The sequence below is a fragment of the Clinocottus analis genome, unplaced genomic scaffold, assembly GCF_023055335.1.
Source record: "Clinocottus analis isolate CAN_PGR_092001 unplaced genomic scaffold, fCliAna1.0.p SCAF_16, whole genome shotgun sequence".
Taxonomy (NCBI): domain Eukaryota; kingdom Metazoa; phylum Chordata; class Actinopteri; order Perciformes; family Cottidae; genus Clinocottus; species Clinocottus analis.
The window spans coordinates 11,113,534-11,139,609 of record NW_027175887.1 but is presented as its reverse complement, the minus strand read 5'-3'; the positions used below and the strand labels follow the sequence as shown (position 1 = coordinate 11,139,609).

The 26,076-nt window shown below is 42.4% G+C and overlaps 1 protein-coding gene across 2 annotated transcripts; it reads left to right on the top strand.

Moving 5' to 3' along the window:
• Nucleotides 1-1,700: 1,700 nt before the first annotated feature.
• On the top strand, nt 1,701-25,708 carry grid2ipa (glutamate receptor, ionotropic, delta 2 (Grid2) interacting protein, a). Of its 2 annotated transcripts, none has more exons than XM_068579183.1 (23): nt 1,701-1,914; nt 3,445-3,698; nt 3,806-4,138; nt 4,224-4,378; nt 11,815-12,090; nt 13,076-13,161; nt 13,349-13,418; nt 14,031-14,327; nt 15,145-15,296; nt 15,392-15,562; nt 15,957-16,063; nt 16,172-16,319; nt 17,311-17,642; nt 18,481-20,901; nt 21,012-21,099; nt 21,603-21,689; nt 21,933-22,129; nt 22,247-22,402; nt 22,777-22,863; nt 22,966-23,095; nt 23,197-23,315; nt 23,411-23,575; nt 25,021-25,708. In XM_068579183.1, exons 1-23 carry the CDS (start codon nt 1,833-1,835, stop codon nt 25,099-25,101), a joined length of 5,994 nt encoding a protein of 1,997 aa, XP_068435284.1. In that variant the 5' UTR covers nt 1,701-1,832; the 3' UTR covers nt 25,102-25,708. The 2 variants fall into 2 exon arrangements, with proteins under 2 accessions (XP_068435284.1, XP_068435283.1); XM_068579182.1 differs by having other exon boundaries at nt 18,469-20,901.
• The last annotated feature ends 368 nt before the right edge of the window (nt 25,709-26,076 follow it).

The window sequence follows — 26,076 nt, the reverse complement described above, 5'->3', positions numbered from 1 at the left end:
AGAAATGAGTCGGTCATGCCTGCTTTTTATTTACTAAGAGTATTTGATTGATGATGGTTTGTAAAAATAATTTCAACAAATAAAAGATTAACAACCTTTATTTTAAACAAACCAGATTAATTTAGTACGGTTTCAATTTTTTTAAGCAATCGATGCATATTTCCTTCAGGTGGTACAAACTGAACGTGTATCTGATCTCGGTTCTTTGCTGCAGTCAAAAATCAAATCCCTTCTTACTTGAAATGGTATTATTCCATCACAGTTTTCACCTCTGCTCTCTCCAGTAAAGTTTAGGAAGTCTTCGTCCTCTAAATGATGCCCTTTTAAAGACTGACCGATCCGAAACTGTGCATTCCTGCCTGCCTGTTTGAGTATAATCCTCCCATGGTACAGTGTTTAATCATAACGCATATTTCAGCATGACAGATGCACCAGACATTAAGATGTGGTCAGTTTACTTAAGCAGAGTTACATTAAATAAATGCTATTCTGTGATATAGTTTGCTTCCATTTATCTTTGTTGATGTCCAGTTTTTCTCATTGACTGAGAAGATCGCCTGACATTTAAATAAGTGATTTATTTTCTGTGATTATATTCACGTGTTTCTTTTTGGAAAACTATTTTTGTTTATGAAAAGTTATTTTAATAATGAGTGAAAAAAAACACACAGAGCTGAATGTTTGTCTTGGTAAAACCCAAATGTATACATTTTTGATGGTAATAAACCACTGTAGCTCTTTTTTTTCTATTACAGAAAGAGTTGAGAGGCTTGTTTGTGTCTGGTTGTTTCCCATCTTCTTATTCATAGTTGTTATGCTTCTCAAAAGTCTCCCTAACTTAAGTGAAAAACACCTAAACATCAGCCCATTTCTTGCTTGTGTGGATTACTATGATGTACTTAAATCATGCAGCATTTTCAGTGTATTATTATCATCATTATCATCATCATGTGTAGCAGTCTTGTTTCATTCCTCTTTGTTTTTAGAAGTGTTTGGCTGCGGAGTGAATGTCATCTACCATCTCATGGGAATACCACCTGCTTTGAAACCTCACACACACGCATACACACCTGCCAGGTAAAAAGGCAGCATCCTCTGGGACACACGTACGCCACAGGCTGACGGATGTCATGCTGTCAACTTTGTATTAGCATTTGCGATCCTACGCTAAAGTCACCACAGCTTAAATATCGCAGGTAACCTTGAGCATTTCTGCAGGCTACATCTCTGGAACTGGTGCTCCAGTACTGAGGTTATAATCAGAAGTGTCCCTGGCTGGTACGCCACACACTGGTTTCTGGGTCACTCCTCAGCCCTCTGAGAGGGCCCTATCTACATGAGCAACAGAGGAAGTTAGAGAGTGAGGGTGGGAGAGAGAGAGAGGGAGAGGGAGAGGGAAAGGTATTTATAGAAAAATGGGGCTTCGCAGTACCTTTTCTTGCAAAGAACCATTTCAGGACCAAGTGAGCGTGTCCCAGTTTCCCGATCATCGCACAGCCATAGGGTTCGGGCTGAGGCTGAGGCTGGACCGCCTCACCCACGATGGAGAGCCTGACTTTGAGACGCTCTCCACCGGCCTCCCTCTCCTCAGCTGCAGACCACTGGTTCTCTGATTGAGAACAGAGGGAGGCGTTGGCCCAGATAACCTACAGATGTGACCTTTCAGGTCCACTTGATTTGCCTGGCAGGGAAGAGGGCTTTTGGAGGCATTGAGCTCCGTTAAGTAGCAGCGGTACAAAGGTGTCCGAGGGGCATCCTTTGGCTGCATCGACCTCCAGGCCGGGGGTGAAGGGAGGCTGGCAGGAACGTGCCCTGCCGCAAGCCGGGCGAGGATGAGGCGTTTCCTGAGCAGGAAGGGCCGCTTCTCCCTGCGCCAGAGCAAGTCTGGGACCCGGAGTGCCTCCAAAGATTTCTGTAAGTCTCTTTCTCTGAATCGTATTCATTCGTTTTCATCTGCTGGAGGTGAGAGGAAGAGAAGAGCTAAAAGCTGACGTGTAACTGGGTTGCAGGAGGCAGAGAATGTGACAGATGATGACTTGTGTTCTGGTGGGGACAAAAGATTGTGATCCATGTCAGTGATTTCCCAATCTATTGTAGATCAATAATCAGCTGCATTTTGATGTTTCCTCTCAGCGAGCTGACACCACCTTCTGTGGCTCTCTGTGAGAGTTTGGATTTGATGTATGTTTTATTCACACATCTCCCCATGAATATTTTGCCCTGTGCTCTAGTGAGATCTCATTTGTCTTTTTTATTTTGCATTGAAACAGATCAGATATTTCTTTACAAAGTCTTCTTCAGACTTTTTTTCAAACTTATTTTGCACTTGTTTGTTACTTTTCTCACTTCCCGGCTGTCTCACGTTTCCTCTTTGTTGTTCTCTTTGTAATGATCAGAGGGCACAGAAAGATGGAGACAGAGCAGTTTTGTGCTGGTGGTTTGATGGAAATTGTTTGCTCTATGCAATTGTTTGTTTATCTGCAGTTTTATATTGGATCTTACATAATAATTGTGCTCTGTTATATTTTCCAATGTCAAATTCTGCACCTTGAGGACATTTTGTCATACGCTGAGACTTAATTTAGAGTCTTCTTCATGAGACTGGCTGCGCCGTCTTGACTTGAGGCAAACATGTTCTATCAAATTATATATATTCAGGTATTTTCTGCTATTACACAGAATTTGTATATGGTGACATTTCTAATTTTGCCATTTTAACTGTCTGTGGCCCTTTAATACAAATGTGAGGAATGCAAAGGACAAGAGGGCGGGACAAAACAAATGAAAATAATAACTAAACAAAATTAAACCAAAATATCCACAAGCACTAATGTTGTGTACATGATACATGTTGTGTCCATCATAAATGTTGTGTCCACAATATCATACCATAAAGTGGGCTGAGCAGTCCCTATTCTATCATATGTCTTTGACATATCTACATGGCTCTAGATGAGTGGAGATGAAGTAAAGTGAGCCTGTGGGGACATTTTCTGCTGCAGTAGAATGAGGCCAGTGACCAGGGGAAGACCAGCAGGTCATGTGGACTAGATACCGACGGGCAGAAATAACCTCCTTCACTCTATTCTCTCCTTTTACTGTCATACAACATACATAACAAACAAATCTCTGTTAAAGTGCTTTTTGACTTGACTTCTGTCTTCACATGTGTGGCTTCATTAGTAGACTTGTGTTCCTTCTGCTACAGCTCCATCACTGAGATGCCCTATTTATACCAACAGACTGCTTGACCTTCATTTTACAGCTCACTATCTGCTTGTTTGTATGAGCAGTTGGTTCCAGATTAGCATGTGTCCTACATGCTAATGTAACACACAAATCCTTCGAGCAGTAAAACAATTCACCCCCCAATTACAAACCAATTAAAGTCTAAATCGTTGTATTTGGGCCTTTTCCAAGTTTCATCTTCTGTCCATCCCCCAGACCTCGGCCTCCCAGCCACCAATCAGAACTGGCCTGAGGCGTTTGGCTTCAGACTGGGCGGCGTTGGGCCCAGCTACATCCTCTCCGTGGTGGAGAGCAGTAGTGCCTACCTGGCTGGCCTGCAGCCCGGGGACCAGGTGGTGGACATCGAGGGCCAGGATGTGACCAACCTCAGCACACCAGCACTGGTCGCTCTGGCTCAGACGCTCAAGACGGTGCCGCCCAGCATCGGAGTGGTGTCACGGATTGAACAAGTAAGCTGACACCCAGTGCTCTATATTTAGTGTATTATCCATAACATTCAAATGATAAACAGCACTAAGATGGCATCCATGTTTCCTCCTCCCCGCCCCCATCTCAGATTGACATCACTCCCGGCCCGGATGGCCGTTTTGGCTTCACCATCGTTGGCGACAGCCCTCTGATGGTGGAGGACTGCATGCCCAACGGTCCGGCTGGTCGCAACGGCCTCAAGGTCGGGGACTACGTCATGGAGGTCAACGGCATCCCGGTGAAGCATCACGAGACGGCAGCCGCCATGATCAAAGCAGCTCAGGGCCGGCCTCTGCATCTGGGCGTGCTCAGTATGGCCCGGCGGCCGAAGCGGCTGAGCAGCAGCATGAGGGTGTTGTCGCAGAGCGGCGACAGCATCAGGGATAGTCGCGCCCACAAGGCCATGGAGTTCAATAAGAAAGTGGGTCCGGAATAGGTGTTTGTAAATTTGCGGTTATGCAAATGTGTATTTTGTATATCGGTTAATGCGTCTGCCTACCCTTCAGGTGGAGGAAGTGCTCGGAGAGGAGCCGGATGTGAAGGAACAGCTGTTTGAGGTGCTCAAGCTGTACGCCGCTGAGAGGGATGTGGATAGTCTGGCTGAGGCCCTGCCTGACATCCTGATCACAGAGGAGCATCAGCAGCTGATCGACAGTGTCAGGTATCAGTGGCTCAGACAGACATGCCAATTGTGTGTCTCTTGTTTAGAGTCTGCGTGACTAACCAGTCTTTTAGTCCTTCTTGTGCATCAAAGAAGCCTTTCAGACACAAGAGAATTTCTTAAAACTGCTTATACCTTCTCTTCTCTCCTGCATTAAAACAGACAAATCTGGTTCACTGCAACAAAGTGCTGCTACATACAGTCGGTGACTTTACATCGTGTTTCAGTATCTGTCACTGCCAACGATGCAACCAGGAACATGCATTAATATTTTAATCTGCTGTGCTGTTTCCAGGCTGAACTCTCACAGGGTTTTACATTGTGTGCTTTTGGATTTCAGAGTTGCTTTTTTGTTTAGCTTGTGAGGACGTTTCTAAGATGTTTATTTGTAGGAGATGTTACTGTCGAAAACCGAAAAACTCTTCTTAAATATGTTTTGTTTGCATTCTACATTGTTAAATAGCCTGTGCTAAAAAATTCTTGGATTGAACAAAGCACAGGAGCAGTTTATTAACAGCCCAGCAAAACATTCAGACTCATCCAACCTGTGCATCTCAGTAAAAGGTGAACCTTTTCTGAAAAGCAGAAAAACATTAAACTAAATCCTTTATGTATTCTATTTCGTGGCTTGTGGAAATGAATATTCAACACCTCTAACAGAACTCCCCATGCAGATAATGTTCTAACTGTGTTGTACATTTTAAATTGTTTTGTCATAACGATGGCTTGTAGAAGTAGACTTCTATTCTATTGCATGTAAAGTATCCGCTGCACAGCAGTCTTTACACAGCAGTAAAGGCTCAGAGAGGGTGCACAAACTCTTTACTTGCCTTATAAAATCAATTGTTTAGGAACTCCCCCTCTCAGCATTTTACTGTGAAATGCAGTAGAGGTGTACACCAGGAGCAGATGTGAATAACTTCCCTGATGTCAAGCACTGATTGCTGCCCTCGGGTGCTTGAATTGTTCTGTTTCCTCGCTCTCGGGTACGATACACAAGAGTATGGTTAAAAATTCACTTCAGAATATTGCATTTCTTCCTCATCAGCATTGATCGGAAAATCAAAACCCCAAACACAATACCACTGCTTTTTTTTTTCTCAGTCCCCACCTCCTCTCACTTTCTCTCACTTTGATTTTCTCCCTGTTGGTCTCTTTCTTTCCCATTTCTCCTGTCAGCTGTGCAACACTCTTTGATACACGCACCATTTTTTTTTTGCCGCTCACATCACTGGATCCTCTTTATTCCCTCCTCTGCATACAGCTCTTATTCAGTTAGCTGCTGCTGGTGGAGATATGCACATACCAAAACAGAAAACATGCAGATGCTCAGACTGAGTGCCCACAGCACAGTTTCTCACACACACATGCATGCAGTCGTTGCTCTGAAGGTCTATGTGGGAAGAAATGATGAATTGCTGCCTCAGGTAAGTACTTAGAAATACTTTGGCATTGTACATTTGCAGATTTTGAAGCATGTAACTGGTCATCAAGTTTATATTTGATGTTTGATTGATCATGAAGTAAGCTGTTCTGCCTTTAAAGCCTTTATCTTGAAGCTGGTATCTTGTGAAATTCAATTAGCGTGGAGTTTTTCCAGTGACTCATTTTTGGGGGAGTAATTCGTTCTCCTTCCAGCGACACAACAAAGCTGTTGTCCGGCCATCTCCGTTTCCTCCGAAACCGCTGTCTCTGTCACAGCTTTGATAGCACGTTTCCGTCCTCAGGAAGCTGCCTGTAAAAATGCTTTGTAATGGTTCTTCTTAGCACAGAAGTACCATTAATTATGCATTAGCTGTATCCATAGAGGACTAGCTATTTTTGCTGTTCCCTCACCTCTTGCCTGTGAGAAAAGTACAGTAACAGTACGTCTCTCTTTAGGTTAGATATATTTACTTCAGATAGCCGTCGTTATAGATAATTTAATTTTGGTGTCAAGATCAGGTGCACTGTGATCTTCACATGCTTTGATATGTAAAGTTAATTGTCTCTTCCTCTGCCCGACGTGCCATTGTGATGTTGTTGTTATCAGTGCTGTTTTGTGCAACAACATGTTCGTTAATGACAATTAGGCTGTCAAAATATTTTGGAAAGGGATTACAAAATATACTGTTTTATATTCCAGGTTTGGGATAGCGCTTCTATCTGGTGAACATGTGTCTGTGTTAGGAGCCTGCGGGAGTTTGGTTTCCAGGTGGTCCATGAGCAAGGCCTCAGGGTGGTGTTGCTGTTAATGGCTGCTGCTGACAATGAAATGTCTCAGACAGCTGGGGAAGAAATGTAATGTTGGAGTGCTCTGTTCTTGGGGAATTGTGTTGCTGATTTATATTTTTGATAGCGCTTCAAGGCAGCTTTTTTTCTAACAGCATGGCTGCAGGCATGGCATTTTGTACAGATACCCATGGTGCTCAAAGGATGAATGGATTTGACAGTTCCTTGAGTGAAATGTCTCAAAAACGATTTAGATGCCGTGAACTTACACATTCATCATATCTCCTTCAAGATTAGGGATAATAAATGGTGATCCCTGAACCTTTCCTGTAACGCCATCATCAGGTTGAAATTTGTATTTGTCCCATCTTGAGCTGTACGTTCATTTTAGTAATAATTAGCATATATTAGCATGCTAAAACAATGAAAAACACAGCGTTAGAGCAAACCAGAATATGTTGATATCGATTGTCTGTTTCCTCTTTTCCAATTTACCATTAAAGCTTCTTATCAGTCAGATCTGAACAGTTGTGCATCCGACCCAGCAGAAGCTATGAGTACATGAATTGTTAATCATGAGCTTGAAGCCATTGTCGTAATGAGAGGTGTGGAGAATCTGTGTGTCTGCCGCCGAGGCTGAATCCCCCTCTTTTATTCATTCGCTGTCTCCACCCCCTTCAGTCAGTCTCGCTCACTCTCCCTCAATCCCTGTCACTTCCTGTGACAGTGACACTCACATGGGAAAGACTCTCCACCCGCCCCACTTCAGTCCGATGATAAGGGGCCGTGTGTCAGAGGATGTGAGGTGTGCTTAACAGCTCACTGAGTTATTTCTTCCTTCGTTGCCTCAAACTTGACCAGCGGGGCCGTGCTCCGCTCAGTCTGCCTGTGTCCCCTCGCCGGTTTGCCCCGCCCTCCCACAGGATGTATTCTATTTTTAAACAGCCTACTTCTTTTAATAAATTCTCTCTTCGGTTTCTGACACATTTGCCAGTATTGATTTAAACGGCTCTGAAACCCAGGGGTTAGCGAACGCTTGAACACTTCAAAGCTATGCAAAAGATTATGTGTGATTATGAGAGTCGTTAGAGTCAATATTGGAACATCCAGTCGCTCCTTTGTTCACGCTGTCCTGTTGTGTTATGGTAATTGATTGTGATTATAGTGAACTGAAGGCCTTTGTCTCACACTCTGTTTAATTAGACCGATGCATTCTCAACCCAGCGCAGTGTTTTCTTTTGTTTTCATTAATATCTGAATACCAGAGCGTTTCTGTCTTTAACAAACAGTTTAAGAATCAGTCAAGTTGTTCTGGGCTGGAAATGTCTGGAGACATTCAGATAGATGTTGTCATAGATGTCGCACAGACATGACAAAGTTTCTGGACGTACACGCACACACAGTCTCACACACACACGCTTACACACTCCCATACGTACTCACACAGCCATTGTGCTGACCTGCCTATGCAATTCCACTGGGGGTCTCCTCTCTTCTCCACTTCGCTCATCTCTCCCTCCTCACTTACTCCTTTGTTCATCTCATTCTTTCCTTCCTCCTCTGAGGGAAAAGAAGATTTGTCACTCACTAGCTCTGACTGCAAAATGATGGACGCCTCAGTGACGAGGATTATCCTTTGACTGTGACGAGAAGACTTCTCTGCGGTGACCTGGCTTGGCCCTGGCTTCATCTGAGGATAAAGGGGACAAAAGATGGGCACAAGGAAGGAGTGTTGCCCCAAACCACTGATGATGCTACCTGAGGATGTTTTGGATGTGTGGAGGGATGTGAACCACAGTTTGCTCACTCCCTTTCTCTCCTTCTCTCTCTTTCTTCCTCTGGCGGCTTTTTGAGCCAGCAGCAAACGCTTTTGAGATCCAGGACACCTTCCTTTTCTCATCTTCCTCTTCTTTCCCCTTTGTCCGGGAGAGTTGTTTTGTTCAGACGAGATGAGGACTCACCGAGCTAGAGGAGAAGCATTTGCATTGCTTAACTGAGCACAGGCACTTCCTCAAAGCCCCGAAGAGCCATGGGAAGGGATAGGAGCCTTTCCAGACACTTTCGGTATGGCACTTTTACTTTGATCTCAGCAGCGCTCACTGTGCTTTGTGCCGACTTGTATTTGAAGTTGCTGAAGTATTGTTGTGCAACTATTTTCTGTGTGTTTGTTCTCAAGTTTGTATTGGTGATTATTTTACACTTTTTGTTGGCGTATAAAAATATGAACCTGTTTTGTTCCTAAAGCTGTTTCCAGCGTGTGAAACCAAGATTTTTTGTAAAACTCAAGAGTTTGACATTCAAATAACTACCGTTTTGCTCATTGTGGCTTTTTCAAATTTAACTCTGTTTACAGCTTTGTTTTTGCAAATGAATAACTGGCTCGGCTGTGGAATTAGCTGATCAGGAGTGGGTCTGATAATAATGGTTCTTGCAATGAGTTTTTCAGCTGATTGCAATTGTCATTCATCCCACTGTGCTCTGTGTCCTTGATCCATCCCTCCTTCTGGCTTAATTATAGACTCCTCGCGCCCTCTTTATAATTGAGGACATCCCAAGGCCTACATCCAACTTCAACAGACGAAAGCTGTAAAGTTTCTGGTCACTTGTTTTGGTTGATCTAGAAGATGTGATAAATGAAATGTTATTTGACTGAGGCCTTAACAGGACGAAGAGGTGTTGGAGGTGATAAAGTTAATGGAAATCAATAGAGCCAGGCCTCGTGCCATTAATACATAATAAATGCCCCCATTCTGTTTAGTTTTCCCTCTCCGACATTTGTCTGAGCACATGTGACGTATGAGTGTACTTTGGGAAAGTTCGGTGGCCTACATCGCCTGTAAGCACATACTTGCCTGCTTCATTCCCAATAGTAACATGACCCTGGCCTAGAAATAGCTCTAGTTCTCCATTTTCTCTCTCTTTGTTTCAACTTTGTGATATTTTACTCCATTCTTCATATTACCTCATCACTTTCAGCGGGTTTTTTTTTTTTTTTACCAACTTCTGTCTTTTTTTTTTTTGTCACTCCCTCTGCTACATTATTGGCTCATTCTATACCAATTTTAGTAATTTATGTTGTTTTGTTATGTCTCTAATTCAAGTTGTTGTAGTTCTACTTTTGATATATTGACCCTTGTGAGCACATTTCAGCCTTCTGGTGAAGTTTTGACAACTTGTTGCAAGAACACTCACACCACTTCACCACTGTTCCCCATCTACACCAATTCCCTTCACTTGTATTTATATGATTGTTGTCATTGTGAGCAGATTTTATTGTAACAAGGGATTATCCTTTCAAGATGAGCCTTCATGTTTAGTCGACAATACTCTGAGTGTAATGATAGAACCAAGATCATCTATGAGACATATTATGGTATATCATCATCATTATTGTGGGTAAAATGCAATGGTGGGTTAAGGTTGTTGATGGGGGTAAAAACAAAAGGGGACCCACGATTGATCCCTGTGGAGCACCATAGATCCACCTTTTTGTGACATGTTCACTTGTCATAAATACAGCTGAGATAAATGAGATGAAAATCTGTCACACTATAATTGGACAAAAGACTGATGCGTGGATTGCAAAGCAGAAAATCTGCCTTGTGATTTACTCTTTATAAGATTAAATGTAGCTTATTTAATTAATTATCTTTATGTATGACGAACATAGACTGTCAGTTGGGTGTAGTTTATCTTAGATTAGTGGCATGTTGTCAGATTGTAGTCTAGGTAAAAACTCTGCAGAGGGTAAACATCAAAACTGCAAAACTTTTCATTCGGACCTAATACTTTCCATTTTTCATGAAACTTCCAAATCAGCTAATCTTTGCCTCTGAACAATGTTTCCCAAATGTACCTGCAAAAGGACTGTGACAGCTGTGAAAACAGACTGTACCACTGAGCCATATTCTCAAAAGTAGCGTTGGAGCGAAGAGTTGTGCTGTGTGTCTGCTTGCACACTGGAGCTGGTGCATTGAAAAGCTAAAGCATTCGTCTCCCTCCCTTAGCACAGTGGAAGTACCCTGGAGATTCACATGATGAAGCGAGAGATAGCGAAATGCCTGTGTTGAGGATGGAGGCAGCATCATTTTGTAGGCGGGAGGGGGGGTGGGGGGTAGTAGAAAAAGGGACTATGAGCTAATGAGCTGTGTGTACATGGGTGTGAGGCGGAGGATTGATTGTGTGTGTGTATGCAGAGCCATCCGATTAAAGAAAAGGTGCCCTATATCTACACACAAAAACCGTAGCCTGAAACATATTTCACAACATTGGCAATGATTCTTCCATATCTAGGTCATTTCTGTTGTTATGTATCTTTCCTGTTCTCGCAGATAATTGGCCTAATATTAACAGGGGGTTTAATATGAGTATACATATAAAGCAGAACAAAAAGATAAGTAGTAAATGTCAGAAAATGCTGCTTTCGTTACAATTGTTTGCTGATGTTCTGTCATAGATGCAGTGATAGGTCTGAAACAGCTAAATACAAGCTCTATTTGACAAGTCTGATGCCAACTCTACAATGTTAATTTTAATGACTGGACAGTTTCTTTTCTAATGCGGCACACAAAACAGACTGCAGGAATGTGGGTGCATTACGCTCACAAACCCACCCCTGGAGCACCCTAAATCTCATAAACTGATATCTACCGAGTATCCGAGGGTGGGTTGTTCCTTAAAGCTGCATAAGGCGTCGATTATGGGAGGGGAAAATAACACTGATAAGAGGGAGAGGAGCACTTTCTCGCAGAGTTGGCTCTGGCTTTGAGCTTCCTCCTTTTTGCAAATTAGCGGAGAGCCGTCACTGACACTGAACAATCTTACCTGCAGCTGCTGATGTGACAGGACCACAAAGACAAAGCTCATCTTTTATCTCTCGCATTCTCTCTCACACATGCACACACCCACCAAAACAAACAAAAACTAATGTTGGACCAATCCCTTCTACCTACCTCGGCCCTCCCATGAGACGATATGAACTGAACTATTTTTGAACCAATTAAGTGGATCCTGCAGCTGGAATAATATGTAGTCGGAACAAAAATCCCTCTTTTGTTTCTTGGATACTTTGGACGATGGATGCTTTGAGAGATCAGGATGAATCATTTTAGATTGTGTGGGGTTTTGTGCTGAAACGCTTCTCTGATGGGATTTTGTTGGCTGTGAAGATTTACAGTGAAGCCTATTTCTGAGTTTGTGCGTCTGATCCTTACAATGTTTGCTAGAATCTTCATTCCCAAGAAGCACCGGGAGCGTTTTGACGAGGTGGTGTCCCAGAGCCTGATGAGCCGGATTAAAGGGCGGAGCTTCAGTGACCCTAGCCGCAACAACCTTCGCCGCAGCCGTAGTGAGGATCACCCCGAACGCCTTCTGGTGTCCACTCGCGCCAGTTCAGTGCCACGCACCCACGCAGAGGAAGGCGTGGTCCCCCCCGCCCGCGGCATGCGCAAGACCACCTCCCTCATAGCTGGTCACTCCAGTGGCACCACCACCAACTGCAGGTCTGTGTTAAGTGTCATGTTTCAGACTTTTAATCGTCAGTATTTTCTTTGCTCATCCTGTCTTTTTTTAGTTTCGGACCTTTTATCAGCAGTCCAATCATCATCCTCGTCATCATCATCCCATTTTCCTACTAGTTACAGTGCCATGTCATTTCAGCTTTCAAACGAAACCTGTTTTCCTAAAATAGCATCTCCTCTCTCTCCTTTAGTCTGATCAAATTTATAACGATTCCACATGAGAACTGCTGTGACAGGTTTTCCTGTGTAGCATGGAATCCATCTGAATTAAGATGAGTAGGTGTTAAGTAAAAAATAGAGCCTTCAGAGATAAAGCCAATGGGAACATGAACCTATTGCGACAGTCGTGCTGGTCCTCTTGCTCTCTTCATCTGCTGGGACATTGTTTCTTGTCGTATCCTTATGAATTGATGACATCAGAATAAAAAGATGGTCAACAACATAAGTACAAACATCCTTTCACTATCTTTTGAAACGGTAAGAATAAAATGCCCCTAATCTATTCAATGGCTCTGCTTTATGAGGATGTGATACAGCTCTCCTGGGATATATTGACCATATTTAAGTTTGGGCTTTCATGCTGGGTGGGAAATTAAAGCGGTCTGTTGAATATGGAAATCTGCAGTTGGACTCCAGATTAAACTGCATAATTTGTTTGATTTGTTTCATTTAAGCACAGTTTGTGTCCTTGTGTCTTAAGTCGAGCAGAGTTTCTACTCTATTATAGCCCATGTGTTATTTAATTGTAGGAAAACTATTATTGTTACTTTAATCATTAATATGTATATATATATATATATATATATATATATATATATATATATATATATATATATATATATATATATATATATATATATATATATATATATGACTATTTGTGAAAACCTTCTTTTCTTTTAATTCAAGCAGCCTCTGTTTATTCCTCAGTCCTGTCATTAATCAAAGCTCGAATGTGTCTCTTTAGGACAGTGAGAGTGTGTAAAGGTAACGCCAGTTTTGGCTTCACTCTAAGAGGCCACGCTCCAGTGTGGATTGACTCTGTCATCCCTGGTAAGTGAAAATATTTGTGTGCATTTTGATTATCTGTGTGTATGTGTAAATTATCAAGCTGTGTTCGTATATCAGTATTTTTATTTATTACACTGTACATTTAACAGTTCATTTCTTTAGAAAGCTTTCAAAAGGAAACGTAATGAGGAAATGATCAAATCAGACTTACTCATTTTCTTTTCTGCAGGAAGCCCAGCAGACAAGGCTGGTCTAAAACCAGGAGACCGCATCCTGTTTCTCAATGGACTGGACATGAGGTTGAGCGCTCACTTGCATTCATTTTTGTCACATGTGCTGTCAGAAGCAGGACCCAGATGCCAAAAACAGTTGAAATAATATTTAATCTATAAAGAAAAAGGGTTCTTAAATAACACAAAACCAGAGACGGGACACAAGACTACAAAATAAAACAGGAACCAAAACTCAACCCATGACACTTTTATTAATTCTTGATAAATGTGTGCACAAGTTCAAGTAATCTGAATCTAATTTAAAAGTATATTATTACATTATATTATTTATAGGTAAACATGGTTATATATATTTCCCCTGTGACAGATATTTTGTTATTTGTGGAGCTCACACAGTTGTTGAATTGAGTGGAAATCTCATTTTGGAAAGATTTGGTAGACCAGTTTCATGAAAAGCCCAACAATGATAGAGAAGCTTCACTAAGAATGTAAAACTTTGTATATATTGTAGTATATGTCATGTTAACCGCAGAATAAAAAAAATCATTTAAATGCATAACAAATTTGAATTGTGAACTATTGACCTTCTTTCTAAAAAAAAAAAGAATGAGCTGATTAAACGGTTATTGCAGCGTGTGCGTTCATGTGTTTCCATGCCTACCTTGTGTCTGCCTGTAGGACGTCCTCCCATGAGAAGGTGGTGTCTATGCTCCAGGGCAGTGGTGCCATGCCCACTCTGGTAGTGGAAGATGGTCCGCCTACTTTCACCCTGGCAGAGCAGGACCTGGCGGGAGGCGGCGGTCCCGCAGAGCGCGCCCGCTCCCCTGTGCTCAGCTCCCTGCAGTGGGTGGCGGAGATTCTTCCACCCAGTATCCGGGTTCAGGGCCGCACCTTCGGACAGCAGCTGGAACACCTGCTGACCATCCAGGAGAGGTACACCATCTGCAAGGCTCTGGAGAACTTCTTCCAGCACAGGTGAGCAAAGGCTAAGGGGGAGGAAAAAGGGGAAGTGGGATAAGATAGGAGGGGTCAGAGGATGGATGTGAAGTGATGTGCAAAAAAAGAAGAAAGGTAGAGGGACAAAAACTAATAACTAAACATGTTTATATTTTTTGTACTGTTGGGGCTGGTATGTGCTTTTATTTAAAACTATAATTAGCATGTATAGGCTACTGTGAAAAGTCCATTCTGGAGCTATAAGTACATTAAAATAAGGTATAAATACGTTTTACAATTTAACACAGGAATCAAGAAACTAAATGGACTTATATTGGAATAAAATGTTTGTATAAGTAGTCACAAATTCTTAATTATGTTTAAAGATGTAAGATAGTAATAAAAGGGATACTCCAGTGATTTAGTATTTGAATTTGGGGACTTACAAGATACAGTTAAAGACAGACTTTTCAAAGAGGCCAAGATATTATAATTTGTCTGATTTGGGTCAAGCTGCTAATTACTGGATCTACAGCCTCCACTTCTCATAATGCCACTGTTAGCATCACTTCAATGTAACCTTCCTGCTTGGTGCAAGTCTGTAACAAAGACTTTCTGTTAAAAGTGTTTAGTCCGTATGTATAAAGAAAGATAACCTTGAGCTACGGTCAACATAATACAAACTAAGTAACACTTCTTGTGATGAGTGAACTTCTTGTATAAAATCAGTGGAGTGCCCCTTCCATCTTGTGTCTAGTTTGCCTCGTCCGTGGATGACCATTTCCATCAACTTCTGACTTCTGATTGGAAAGCCAGGCGATTTCTGTCACCTTGCCTGTTTTTCCGTGGCAAACAGGAATGTTGACACTCTGATCGTGGATGTGTTCCCGGTGCTGGATACTCCAGCCAAACAGGTGATCTGGCAGTTCGTTTACCAGCTGCTGACGTACGAGGAGCAGGAGCACTGCCAGAGCAAGATCTCACGCTTTCTCGGATACAAAGCGCCAGGTGTGTGGCTCAGTAAAGTGCAATCAACTCGGGTGCTGCAGCCCTTCATACACCTTTGCCTCTTCCTCTGCATTGCCAATATGTGTGTGTTCCAGTTCCACCACCACCACCACCACCACCACCACCCCCTCCTCCTCCGGAGCCCGAGGTTGCCTCCGAGCCCCATCGACGTAGCAGCTCCATGAGGGTAACAGGGACCACGTACAGGAGCAGTGTGAGGGGACGTAGCTCTGATGACCTGGTCATTGGCACACATTTGGGCATGGGTACAGAAATGAATATCTTCATTATCATTCATAGCAACAGCAACGTCATGCAGATTTATTGTGTGCCCCACCATGTCGCCCTTGATTAATTTCATCAGCATTGCTATTATTTTCAGGGTGAACGTTATCCTTATTGAGAGCGTAACAAAGTCGTTTTAAATCCTAGTGAGATTTATTTTTCTAATCTGTTTGCTTTTTATAACCAGCTTCCAATTATTTTTTACGTTGCAAGGGTGACTCACGCTAAGTTCATACCGTTTTAAGTTTTTAGATTCTGAATAGTAGTTTAAAATAGTTCTATGTTGTTAAAAGTCCACATCCTAAAACTTAGCCAAACCTGTCCAGTGTCCACCATATAAAGGCCGGAGCTAACTGGGTCACCTGGATGTCTTAGGTCTCCATGTCGAGACGGTGCTGGAGACGGGTATGAGGCTGGCTCCAGGAGAGAGACAGTCAGGAGATGGTACTTCCCTTCCTGAGACTCCTAACAACCTCACCAATGTATGTAGAAAAGTCCTCATTGGGAAACATATACTGTAAATATCAACGTAGATTTCACCATTTACTTCATCATGATGGCAACTCTTACTTGTACATTTCCGTCATAAGCTGTCAGCAGTGTATGCTGAACTGGAGAACATGTATTCAAGCAAGAGGTCCAAGTCTCTGAAGAGTCGTCCTCCTCCCGGCCCTGAGAGTTTGCTGGATCTGGAGCCTCCCTCGCGCACAGCCTCCCCTACAACACAAGCTAACACAGGTAGCTTAAAATATACATACAATAAACTCTTGGAATTATATTTAACTGACTATAAAAAATGATTACCTTGTGGATCTGTTGTGTGCTAAGCTGTACTGTGTGTGTTTGATGTCAGAAAAATAACTGAATATCCTTGAATTTTGCATTGAAAGAATATTTGTGACTTTATGTACACAAATTTACAGAATAGAGGAATTTGGAAACAACTCATTGCTTTCAATATTTTCTCAGCCTGGGTGTTGTAATTAGTACATGTTTGGTAGATTAGGACTTGTGTTGGAACTTTGTTGGAAAGTTGTGTTGGGACTTGTCAGAACGGACATCACACACCTTGATATTGCATTATCTTAAAACATTTTTTAACAAGTTGCCACCTTTGACTTGATTTAGTCTAACCATGGGTTGTGGAAGCAGAGCTCACCTATGATCTACTCAGGTTGCAAGCATGTTGGGTGGAAGGAAAGCACTTTCCAGTTGAGTCGAATATAGTCCAGAAACACTGAACCGCATACAGTAAGCTATGGCGATGGTGGAAGTGAAACCAGAAAACACACATTTAAAGACCCCCTTCAATCAAAAATGTGTTTTCTGCAATGTATAGCTTCTCTAAGAGACATTTTTCGTGCAGAACCTTTTTACATTTTCCATTGTAGAGGGAAAGCCTCTTTGAACGTGCACACAATAACAATTTACTTTGTAAAATCTAGTTAATTAGCCAGTGGGGGATGAGGGGGATTTCTACATATTGTCTAGAAGGGTAATGTGTAAATGCTTTATTGTGGTGTATTGTATATTTAGTAGGAACATAACAATATCTAGTTTTTACTTATTAATGCAAAAGTTCAGGGTGAGAAGACCCAACCAAACTTGACTAAATTATTTTTTTTGTTAGAGACTGTCAGTTATTGTCTTTATGTAATTTGTTCTATTTAAACATGCTTCAGAGATGTCACTGTCATTATATAACTCTATGTCTCTTCCTTAATCTCAGGTAGCCGAATAGGCCCCCCACTCCCTACATGCTGGCCTGAGCCCCTCCCCAGCCCGCCCCAATCCCACTTCTATTCCTCAGGCCTGACGAGCCAGACCAGTGGGGAGTCCAACCCCTACATCAGCCTGGACAGCCCCCCTCCTTCCCCCCCAGAGCCCTCTGACTACCCATGTACTCCCCCCGGCGTCCGCAGCAACAAGCGGCGTTACACCTTCTCCAAACCACCTCGCTCAGAAGACACAGATCGCTTTCTGGATGCTCTGAGCGAGCAGCTGGGACAGAGGGTGGCTATCATTGATGACTTTCTGACTCCGGAGAACGACTATGAGGAGGTAGGGTCACAGTTACGAATGAATATGAAGTCTCTATCCTCATGATGAAGAGACATTTTAAAAGAATAGGCCAATAATTTGACTATTGATGTTTATTTTAGTAATCATGTGCATTTAGTCGGATGTTATAACAATCTGAATCATTCACTTTTCATCAGTGCACATTACAGATTATTTAATTCATTTTCTTCTAAAGGAAATTAAGACAGTAAAAAAGCCTCAGACAGTCTTTTGATGAAAAACATGTTGCTTTTTTTGGTGTAGAAAGAAAAAGACACATTTTATATTACAACTATTTTGAAGTCATCTATCAGCTATAATATTTTTGTGAAAATACCCATGTTCACATAGTTTCTGGGGATAGCGGGTTAATTCTGCATGGTGAACTGATTCCCTACGGTATGTAGGTCTTGCATCCAAATGTGAAATAGGCCAGACCCCTTGACACACTTACAGAACAAGTACAGAACATCCTCTCCTGTAAAACTAGGTTTTGAGAATGATCTTTTGCAAAAATAAAATAGAAATCTAACAAAAGAGCAGCTCTACGTTTGAAATATAAAACACACGTAACCATTAAAACTTGCTGACCGTCATAAATTAAGGTCAAACACAAACCATATAAGACACCTTGGTATAGTGAACTGTTGATGACAGAAGCCATTAAGGCTGTTTCTGTGGAAACCATTTTCACAGCTCTTGCTAATACATCCTGTAGAACCTGCCCAGTTCATTTAAATGACCATATGTATGTGTAACAACATAATTTCACAAGTTCCACTTTGACCTAAAATGGCTAATGAAGTGTAATTGGTGTTAATGCCAGGATATTGTGCAGATGGGCTTCCCAGATGAGGAGGATGAGGATAATGATGAGGAGTTGGGGGTGGACGAAGATGAAAATGAAAATGGAGGATTTGTGGCCCCAGAGCTCAGCAGTCCGAGTGACGTGCAAAGCAGCAGTGGAGAGGAGAATGCCTCCTCCCTCACCTACTCTTCCTCCTCCGACCACATCCCCCCACCCCCGATGAGCCCTCCACCACCCCCGCCTGTTCAGTTCAATGACACGCCTCTTCCACCTCCACCTCCACCTCCAGCACCTGCACAGGCTCAGGCTCAGGCTAAGCACCAGCAACAGCTCAGCTACACTCCTGAACATTCTCCAAGAGCATATGTGCCCATCCGCCGCAAATCTGGCCCCCCTCCCCCACCACCACCTCGCAATAATCCTCCACATAAACGGCACTCCTTACATAAAGTGCTGCCCACTAGAGAGGACCTTCAGGTCCATACTACCATACAAGAGCTAAAAGCCTTCCAAGAGCAACAAGTCTACCAGGAAAGACAAGCCTATGTGGAGCAGCAACAAGCATATAAGGAGAGGCAGGCATATGAGGAGCAGAAAGCCTATGAAGAACAACAACTGTTCCAAGAGCAGCAGGCTTACCAGGAACGACAGGCCTTTCAGGAGAAAATGTTCAAGGAGAGACAGGCTTACGAAGAGCAGAAGGCGTATGAGGAGCAAAAAGCTTTTGAAGAGCAACAAATGTACCAGGAGCAACAAGCCTACCAAGAAAGACAAGCATATGAACAGCGCCAAGCTTATCAAGAACAGAAAGCGTTCGAACAGCGTCAAGCTTACAAGGAGCAAAAAGTACTTGAGGAGCTACAAGCCTACAAGGAGCAAAAAGCACTTGAGGAGCTAGAAGCCTACCAGGAGCAAAACGCTTATGAGGAACGGAAAGCATATGAGGAGCGTCAGGCTTACGAGCAACAACAAGCATTTCAGGAGCAACAGATTTACCAGAGCCACCACTCGATGCCTAACCAGCCAACACAGCAGAAAGCCCATTCTCCGCTGCCTTCCCAACAACTCCATCAATCCTTACCCCCACTCCACTCTCCAGACTCCGTCCATCCACATGCTAACCATCCACTGTATATAATGCGTCAAGCACAGCAGCAACAGGCCCACCAGAGTCATCACCACCGACGTCTGTCCCGTTCAGCCCCACCTCCACACCAGGCATCACCCCAACCAACAGGCCACCCGAGCCAACAAGGTCAATATGCTGAAGGCATCTACCAAAGCCACCAGGGCATGAGACCCCAAGCCCACCATTCCTCTGCAGAGATGCTTCACCAGATGCACCAAGTCTCAGCCCATCACACTTCTACTGAGATGCTCCATGAGTTGCAACAATCCCAGTCCCACCATTCATCTGCTGAGATGCTCGAGCAGATGCAACAAGTCCATGCCCACTTCTCGTCATCGGAAATGCTCCACCAAATGCACAAAACCAAGGCCCATCATTCCTCAACCGAGGTTCTGCACCAAGGTCACCAGATGCAGCAAATGCAGCCCCACCACTCCTCGAATGAAGTTCTCCATCAAGTGCACCAGATGCATCGAGGACAACCACACCATTCATCTACTGAGCTGCTCCATCAAATGCACCAACCCCAAGCGCATCACTCCTCGACAGAGCTGCTCCATCAAGCCCATCAGATGCAACAAACCAAGCCCCACCACTCCTCCACAGAGCTTCTGCATGAAGCCCAGCAGGAGCCTGCCTCCCTCCCTTTTCAGCTAAACCGGGACAGCCACTCCCATCAGAGTCGGAAAAGTCTTAAAGGACATCATCACACCCAAGTGTCACCACAAGGGAGACACCAAGAACAGCAGATCCACCAAACCCATCACCCGCAGCCCACCAAACCGTCTCCCCAAAGACCCCACTCTACCCAGCAGACCCATCACCACTCCAGCACACCTCAGATCCACCACATCCACCACATGACCCCACAGCCACCTCCGCAGGACTACCAACACCAGATTCATGTGATCCACCCTCCCCAGCAGCCCCACAGGCCTCAGCCTCTTCTTTCCACCTTTCAGCCACTCCAGCCGCACCAGCCCAGCCTCTCCTCTTTCCAGCCTCTGTCCCAACACCACCAATCCCAGCACCAAGTCCAGCCCTCCACCCAAGCCACCCGCTCGCAGTCCCAGCCCTCACATCATCTGCTGCAGCAGCAACACCAACATAAGCAATCCCATGACCAGCCCCAATCCCTCCCGCACTCGCTATCTGACCCTTCAGAGCACCTGGAGCTCCCTCCGCCTCCTCCCTTGCCCCCGCCGTGCTCACCTCCACCTTTGCCCAGGCCTTCGCTCTCCAGGATGGACTCCAACCACATGAGTGTGAAGAGGTTACGCTGGGAGCAGGTGGAAAACTCAGAGGGGACTATCTGGGGACAGGTGAGCTTTGTAGGGTTAGGACTTGGGTAGCTGATGTCTCATTAATGTAAATGATCTAACAGTCATGAAATTGTAATTTACATAGCATCATTTTTGCATGTCTTTGGTAGTTGGGAGCAAATTCTGACTATGACAAACTGCATGACATGGTGAAGTATCTGGATCTGGAGCTGCACTTTGGGACACAGAAGAGCTCCTGTGAGTACAAGTGACTCCATGCACATCTGCAGTGCTTTAAATGGAGGCACTGCGGAAGATCATAAGATGATATTAAAGCATTCTGAATTTATCAGTAAGTCCCACTCATGTGCTACAACTATTTTAATCAAAATGACAACATGCATCGTTATTTCTTCGCAGCACATCATTATCTAGTTCCTGGATGTCTGCATCCTTGGGGTGTGATTATTTAGTCATTACATCTACAGTATTTCACCGCTGAATTCTGTTTAACTGACCTAAAAAAACAACACCACAAGAATACCCGGCTTTTTAAATTACTTTCCTATCATTGTTCTTATTTTTGACTGTAATTGTGGAATCTAAGTTTGTAAATCTACATTTGTACTCCTTGTAATTTGTTCCAAACCTGCTGAAAAAAAATATAGGATGTTCACAAAATCTTTATTCCCATTCGTCTCTTTACTGTCTGTACCTTCATAACTTCTGGGCATTTTTACAAACACTGAACCCATTTTTAGTGGCTGCTCCAGAGCCATCCCTGCAAGAAACTTTCAAAAAGAAAGATGTGATTGAAATCCTGTCCCATAAGAAGGCCTACAATGCCTGTAAGTATACGATGGTACATTATTACAATATGTCCATTAGCCCAGAGTTATGCAGTCATATATGGTTCAGAATTAGGAATTTACAATCTGTTTAATATGATGATTCATCTGTCTTTTTAATTGTGTGCTTTTATTTTGCTGTTTTTATTTATTGAGAATGTGCACTTTGTGCTCCCACCTTAATAAAAAGTGCTTTACAAACACAATTATTATTATTATTATTATCTTCCTTTCAACATTAAGCAATCCTGATAGCCCACTTAAAGCTGTCTCCCGGTGAGCTGCGCCAGGTGCTGATGAACATGGTCACTGACAGGCTGGAGCCAGCCCACATCAAACAGCTGCTGCTGTATGCCCCTGATGCAGAAGAGGTCAAAAAGTATGAAGATTACAGACAGGACCCCAGCAAACTTAGTGAGCCGGACAAGTTTGTGTTGCAGGTATAGTCCTGGCAGGGTTTGAACAAGTGGGTTTTTACTGTGTTTTACATTGTCCATATGCTGTTATTGTGTTCATCACTACTCACTTCTTGGCTTATTGTGCATGTTGTCCATCAGTTGTTATCAGTACCAGAGTACAAGACCCGCCTGCAGTGCCTCCTCTTCAAGTGCTCTCTACATGAGAAGACGGAGGAGTTGAGGGGAGCGTACGACTGTCTCTATCGGGCTTCGATTGAGCTGAAGACGAGCAAGAAGCTCGCTAAGATACTAGAGGTAGCCCGCTGTTCAGCAAAATACATAAAACAAATGTAAAAGAACATTTTGATGATAGTTTAATGCAATCCCGCTGTTATGATGATAACGGCTTAAAAGCCTGTGTGATTCTGAGATGACTCGCCGCACCAACAACCTCCCCACTACGTTTTTAATCAGATAAACCGCATTGTGTATTTATTTTTATTTTTTTAAACTTGAATCCAGTTTTATGTGATTTTTGACTGGAATAAATATATGAAAAAAATATTATTATTATTAGTTCATAAGCGAGATCAACAATATGTTGCAATTGAAATTGTAATAAACATTTGTTGATAAAGTAGTTGTTTGATAGACACGACATTCCTGCTTGCTACATTCTGTCTCAACAGTTTGTGTTGGCGATGGGGAACTACTTGAATAACAGCCAGCCGAAAACTAACAAGACCACAGGCTTTAAGATCAACTTCCTCACCGAGGTGCACCATTTATTAATACATATTCAAACCATGTGACCAAGAAGTCTGTGTTGCGTTCTCATCATGGCTATGCTGTTGATAACTGCATTGTGTCCTCTGCAGTTGAGCACAACTAAAACAGTGGATGGGAAGTCGACATTTCTACATATACTGGTCAAGTCGTTGTGTCACCACTTTCCTGATGTGTTAGACTTTGCCAAAGATTTAACTATGGTTCCTCTCGCAGTCAAAGGTGGATGAATTTTCTTTTGCTCCAAAGAGATTTACTGATTACGTGCTCAAGATTGATTATCGATGTGTTTTTTCATTTCACTCCCCTTCGTCTGTCTCCAGTAAACCTGAGGACTATCGCATCAGATCTGAGCGACCTTCACGCGACCATCCAGGACATTCGCTCAGCTTGTCAGAAGATGCCTGCGACTGCTGAGGATCGCTTTGCTGTCGTCATGAGTGTATCCTTTTGAAATTTGGAGCCCTGATGAAGATTGAATACATATAGTAGAAGAGATGATAAAACTGTTGTGCCCCTTTACTCCAGTGTGTGTAGAACTTCCTGGAAAACAGCCATCCAGCAGTCCAGTCTCTGGAGTCCCTGCAACAGAGAGCTATGGAGGAATTCAGCAAAACTGCCTCTTTCTTTGGAGAAGACGGCAATGCCACAAACACTGAGGCCTTCTTTGGTATCTTTGCTGAGTTTATGCACAAATTTGAGGTGAGTAAGAGAGATTCAGGTATTCATTTATTACAATAATTCCCGCTATACCACGTTTACAGTGTTACAGTCAAACCTATATGCATGTTGCCTTCTTTAGTTCCTTCTCAGCCTTCAGGCAAACAATAAAACATAAAACTTCAGGTTGCAGATAAACGCCTCTTATGATTACCTCATTAGTAGTCGTGTCTTTTATTCAGCCTTCACACACAATACAATACATACAGCCTTTATGCATTCTAGTATACAACTAAACGACTAAAAAAAGCATAGGCAGAAAGATAATGCATACTGTATGCCTTTCCTACATTCTAATCAATTAAAACAATATTTTTTTTAAAAAGAAAAGAAAAATATATTTCATTTACACTTGTAACCCTCAAAATAGCTTTATAAACAATCATTTTGAAAACCAAAAATGAGTTACACATTCATACATTCATGCTAGCATTCTTCCATAATTTACCCCAACAATGCAAACTCTTTTAGGTTGTACAGTAAACTTACCAACGTCTCTCAAATCATATTTAATGGAGTGACTTTGTTTTAATCTGAAAATTGTTTGCATTGTTTTAATTTAATAACTTGTACACATTGCAACTTTCAGCCAAGAGGGAGCTTATCTCTTACTTCCTAATGTTCTCAATAATTAGCTGTGATCTAGGGGTCAACGTAAATACCAATATAATACTCGTAATTTTCAACTGCCTTTGTTATTCCTTCCACCATCTCAAATAATGCATCGGCAGTAATTCTGTTTTTCCTAAATCCTGATGTTCGCTCAATAATTCATTTTTACTTATAAAGAGATCCAATTACACACAAGAAGTTCTACTCTGCCAATGTTTTGTTTTTTGGAAATGTTCCCTGCAATGTGTTTGGTAATGAGCCCAGTGTGAATTTCCTCAAAGAAGAAGAGAAAAGACTGCCAGGCTTCAGTACCAATAACGAGCTGCGTGCAGTAGCAGCATCATTACGTTGACACAAAGTCTTCAGCACAGATCTGAATGAAGAATTTTAGGAAACAAATTTGAAACAGGTTATTTGAAACAGTTTTAATTGCTCAACGTTCAGAGCACTTCACATTTAGTTTTTACAGATTTTCATGAGCACAAATTGTTTTCCATGCAGCCTCAATGAATACTTTCACGATGAGTTTCATTAATTTGTAGAAATTTAGGAACTTCATGACTAAAATCCTCATTAAAATATCTAGATCTAAGTTTGAAAAAAGAAAAAAAGTACATAAATAAATCAATCATAACTACAGACACACAGACACAGACACACACACACACACACACACACACACACACACACACACACACACACACACACACACACACACACCACATAACAGCATACTTCAGAAAAGCTATTAAAAAAAGAAGCAGGACTAATAACGTTCATGTGAGCTGACACACACTGTTGTTTGTTTACCAAAGAGAGCTCTCAGTGATCAGCAAGCGGCAGAAAATCAGAAGAGCCCCAGAAGTCCTCGAATGGCCTCCCCACTGGCCTGGTAACACACACACACACACACACACACACACATATGGGAATGACGACATACTTCACACACACATTCACAACGCGGACACATCCACATATGCTGTATTTACATGCACAAGCACATACACACCTCTTAAAACTAGATTTTATGTATGCACATGTTTTTGGTTAAAAAAAAAAATGAAGGGAGGGAGAAGAGTTGACTTGAGGCAAAAATAAATGTTTTTTTGCATCAAAGATGGACGATATAGCTTTATACCAGTGGTATAGTAAATATTGCATATCCTTCCAAAACAAAACGACATAAAACACAACTTTATTCGACCGTCACCATATCTCTTCTATTTAAAAGACAGTTTCCCAGTTAAATCCTGTAGTTGAAGATGTTTTTCTCTCAGCCTGAGTGTATGTGTGCTATTACAATTATACAGTGACATCTTTGTTATGTATCCACGATTAAGACATAGCTTTACAAAAACAGTGTTTTATCCTGAAATAGATATTTAATTAATATTCATTCACATTCTCTTGGTGGTTTTGAAGAAAACCACAAAAGCAGATAGTTTTCATGTTCTGTATTTTTGTAAGCCGCCCAGCACACTGAATGTAACATAAGTTTAGCTTGTTAAATACTCAACTGCTTTGTATCTATACCTCGCTGTCGCTGGATTTTCCAAAGTGTTATTAACATGTGTATATATAAATATATATGAGACAACATCAGTGAGAAGTTGGCCCCAACCGCTTGTTTTTATACAGTTTAACTGGTTAGCGCTGGTTAGCGTGATCTGGTCTGCAGTCTTTAACACACCAAGTATAGTTGGTAGAAGTGGGATTATGTGGAGCTAACAGCGGGCAGTGTGCAATATGTGAACGTTAACTGTGTTGGATATTATAGTACATTTTAATAACACTATATGAAACATTAACAGAAATATATTGTGTTTGTATTGTACAGAATAAGAGTGGATATAAAGTAAACAGAATCA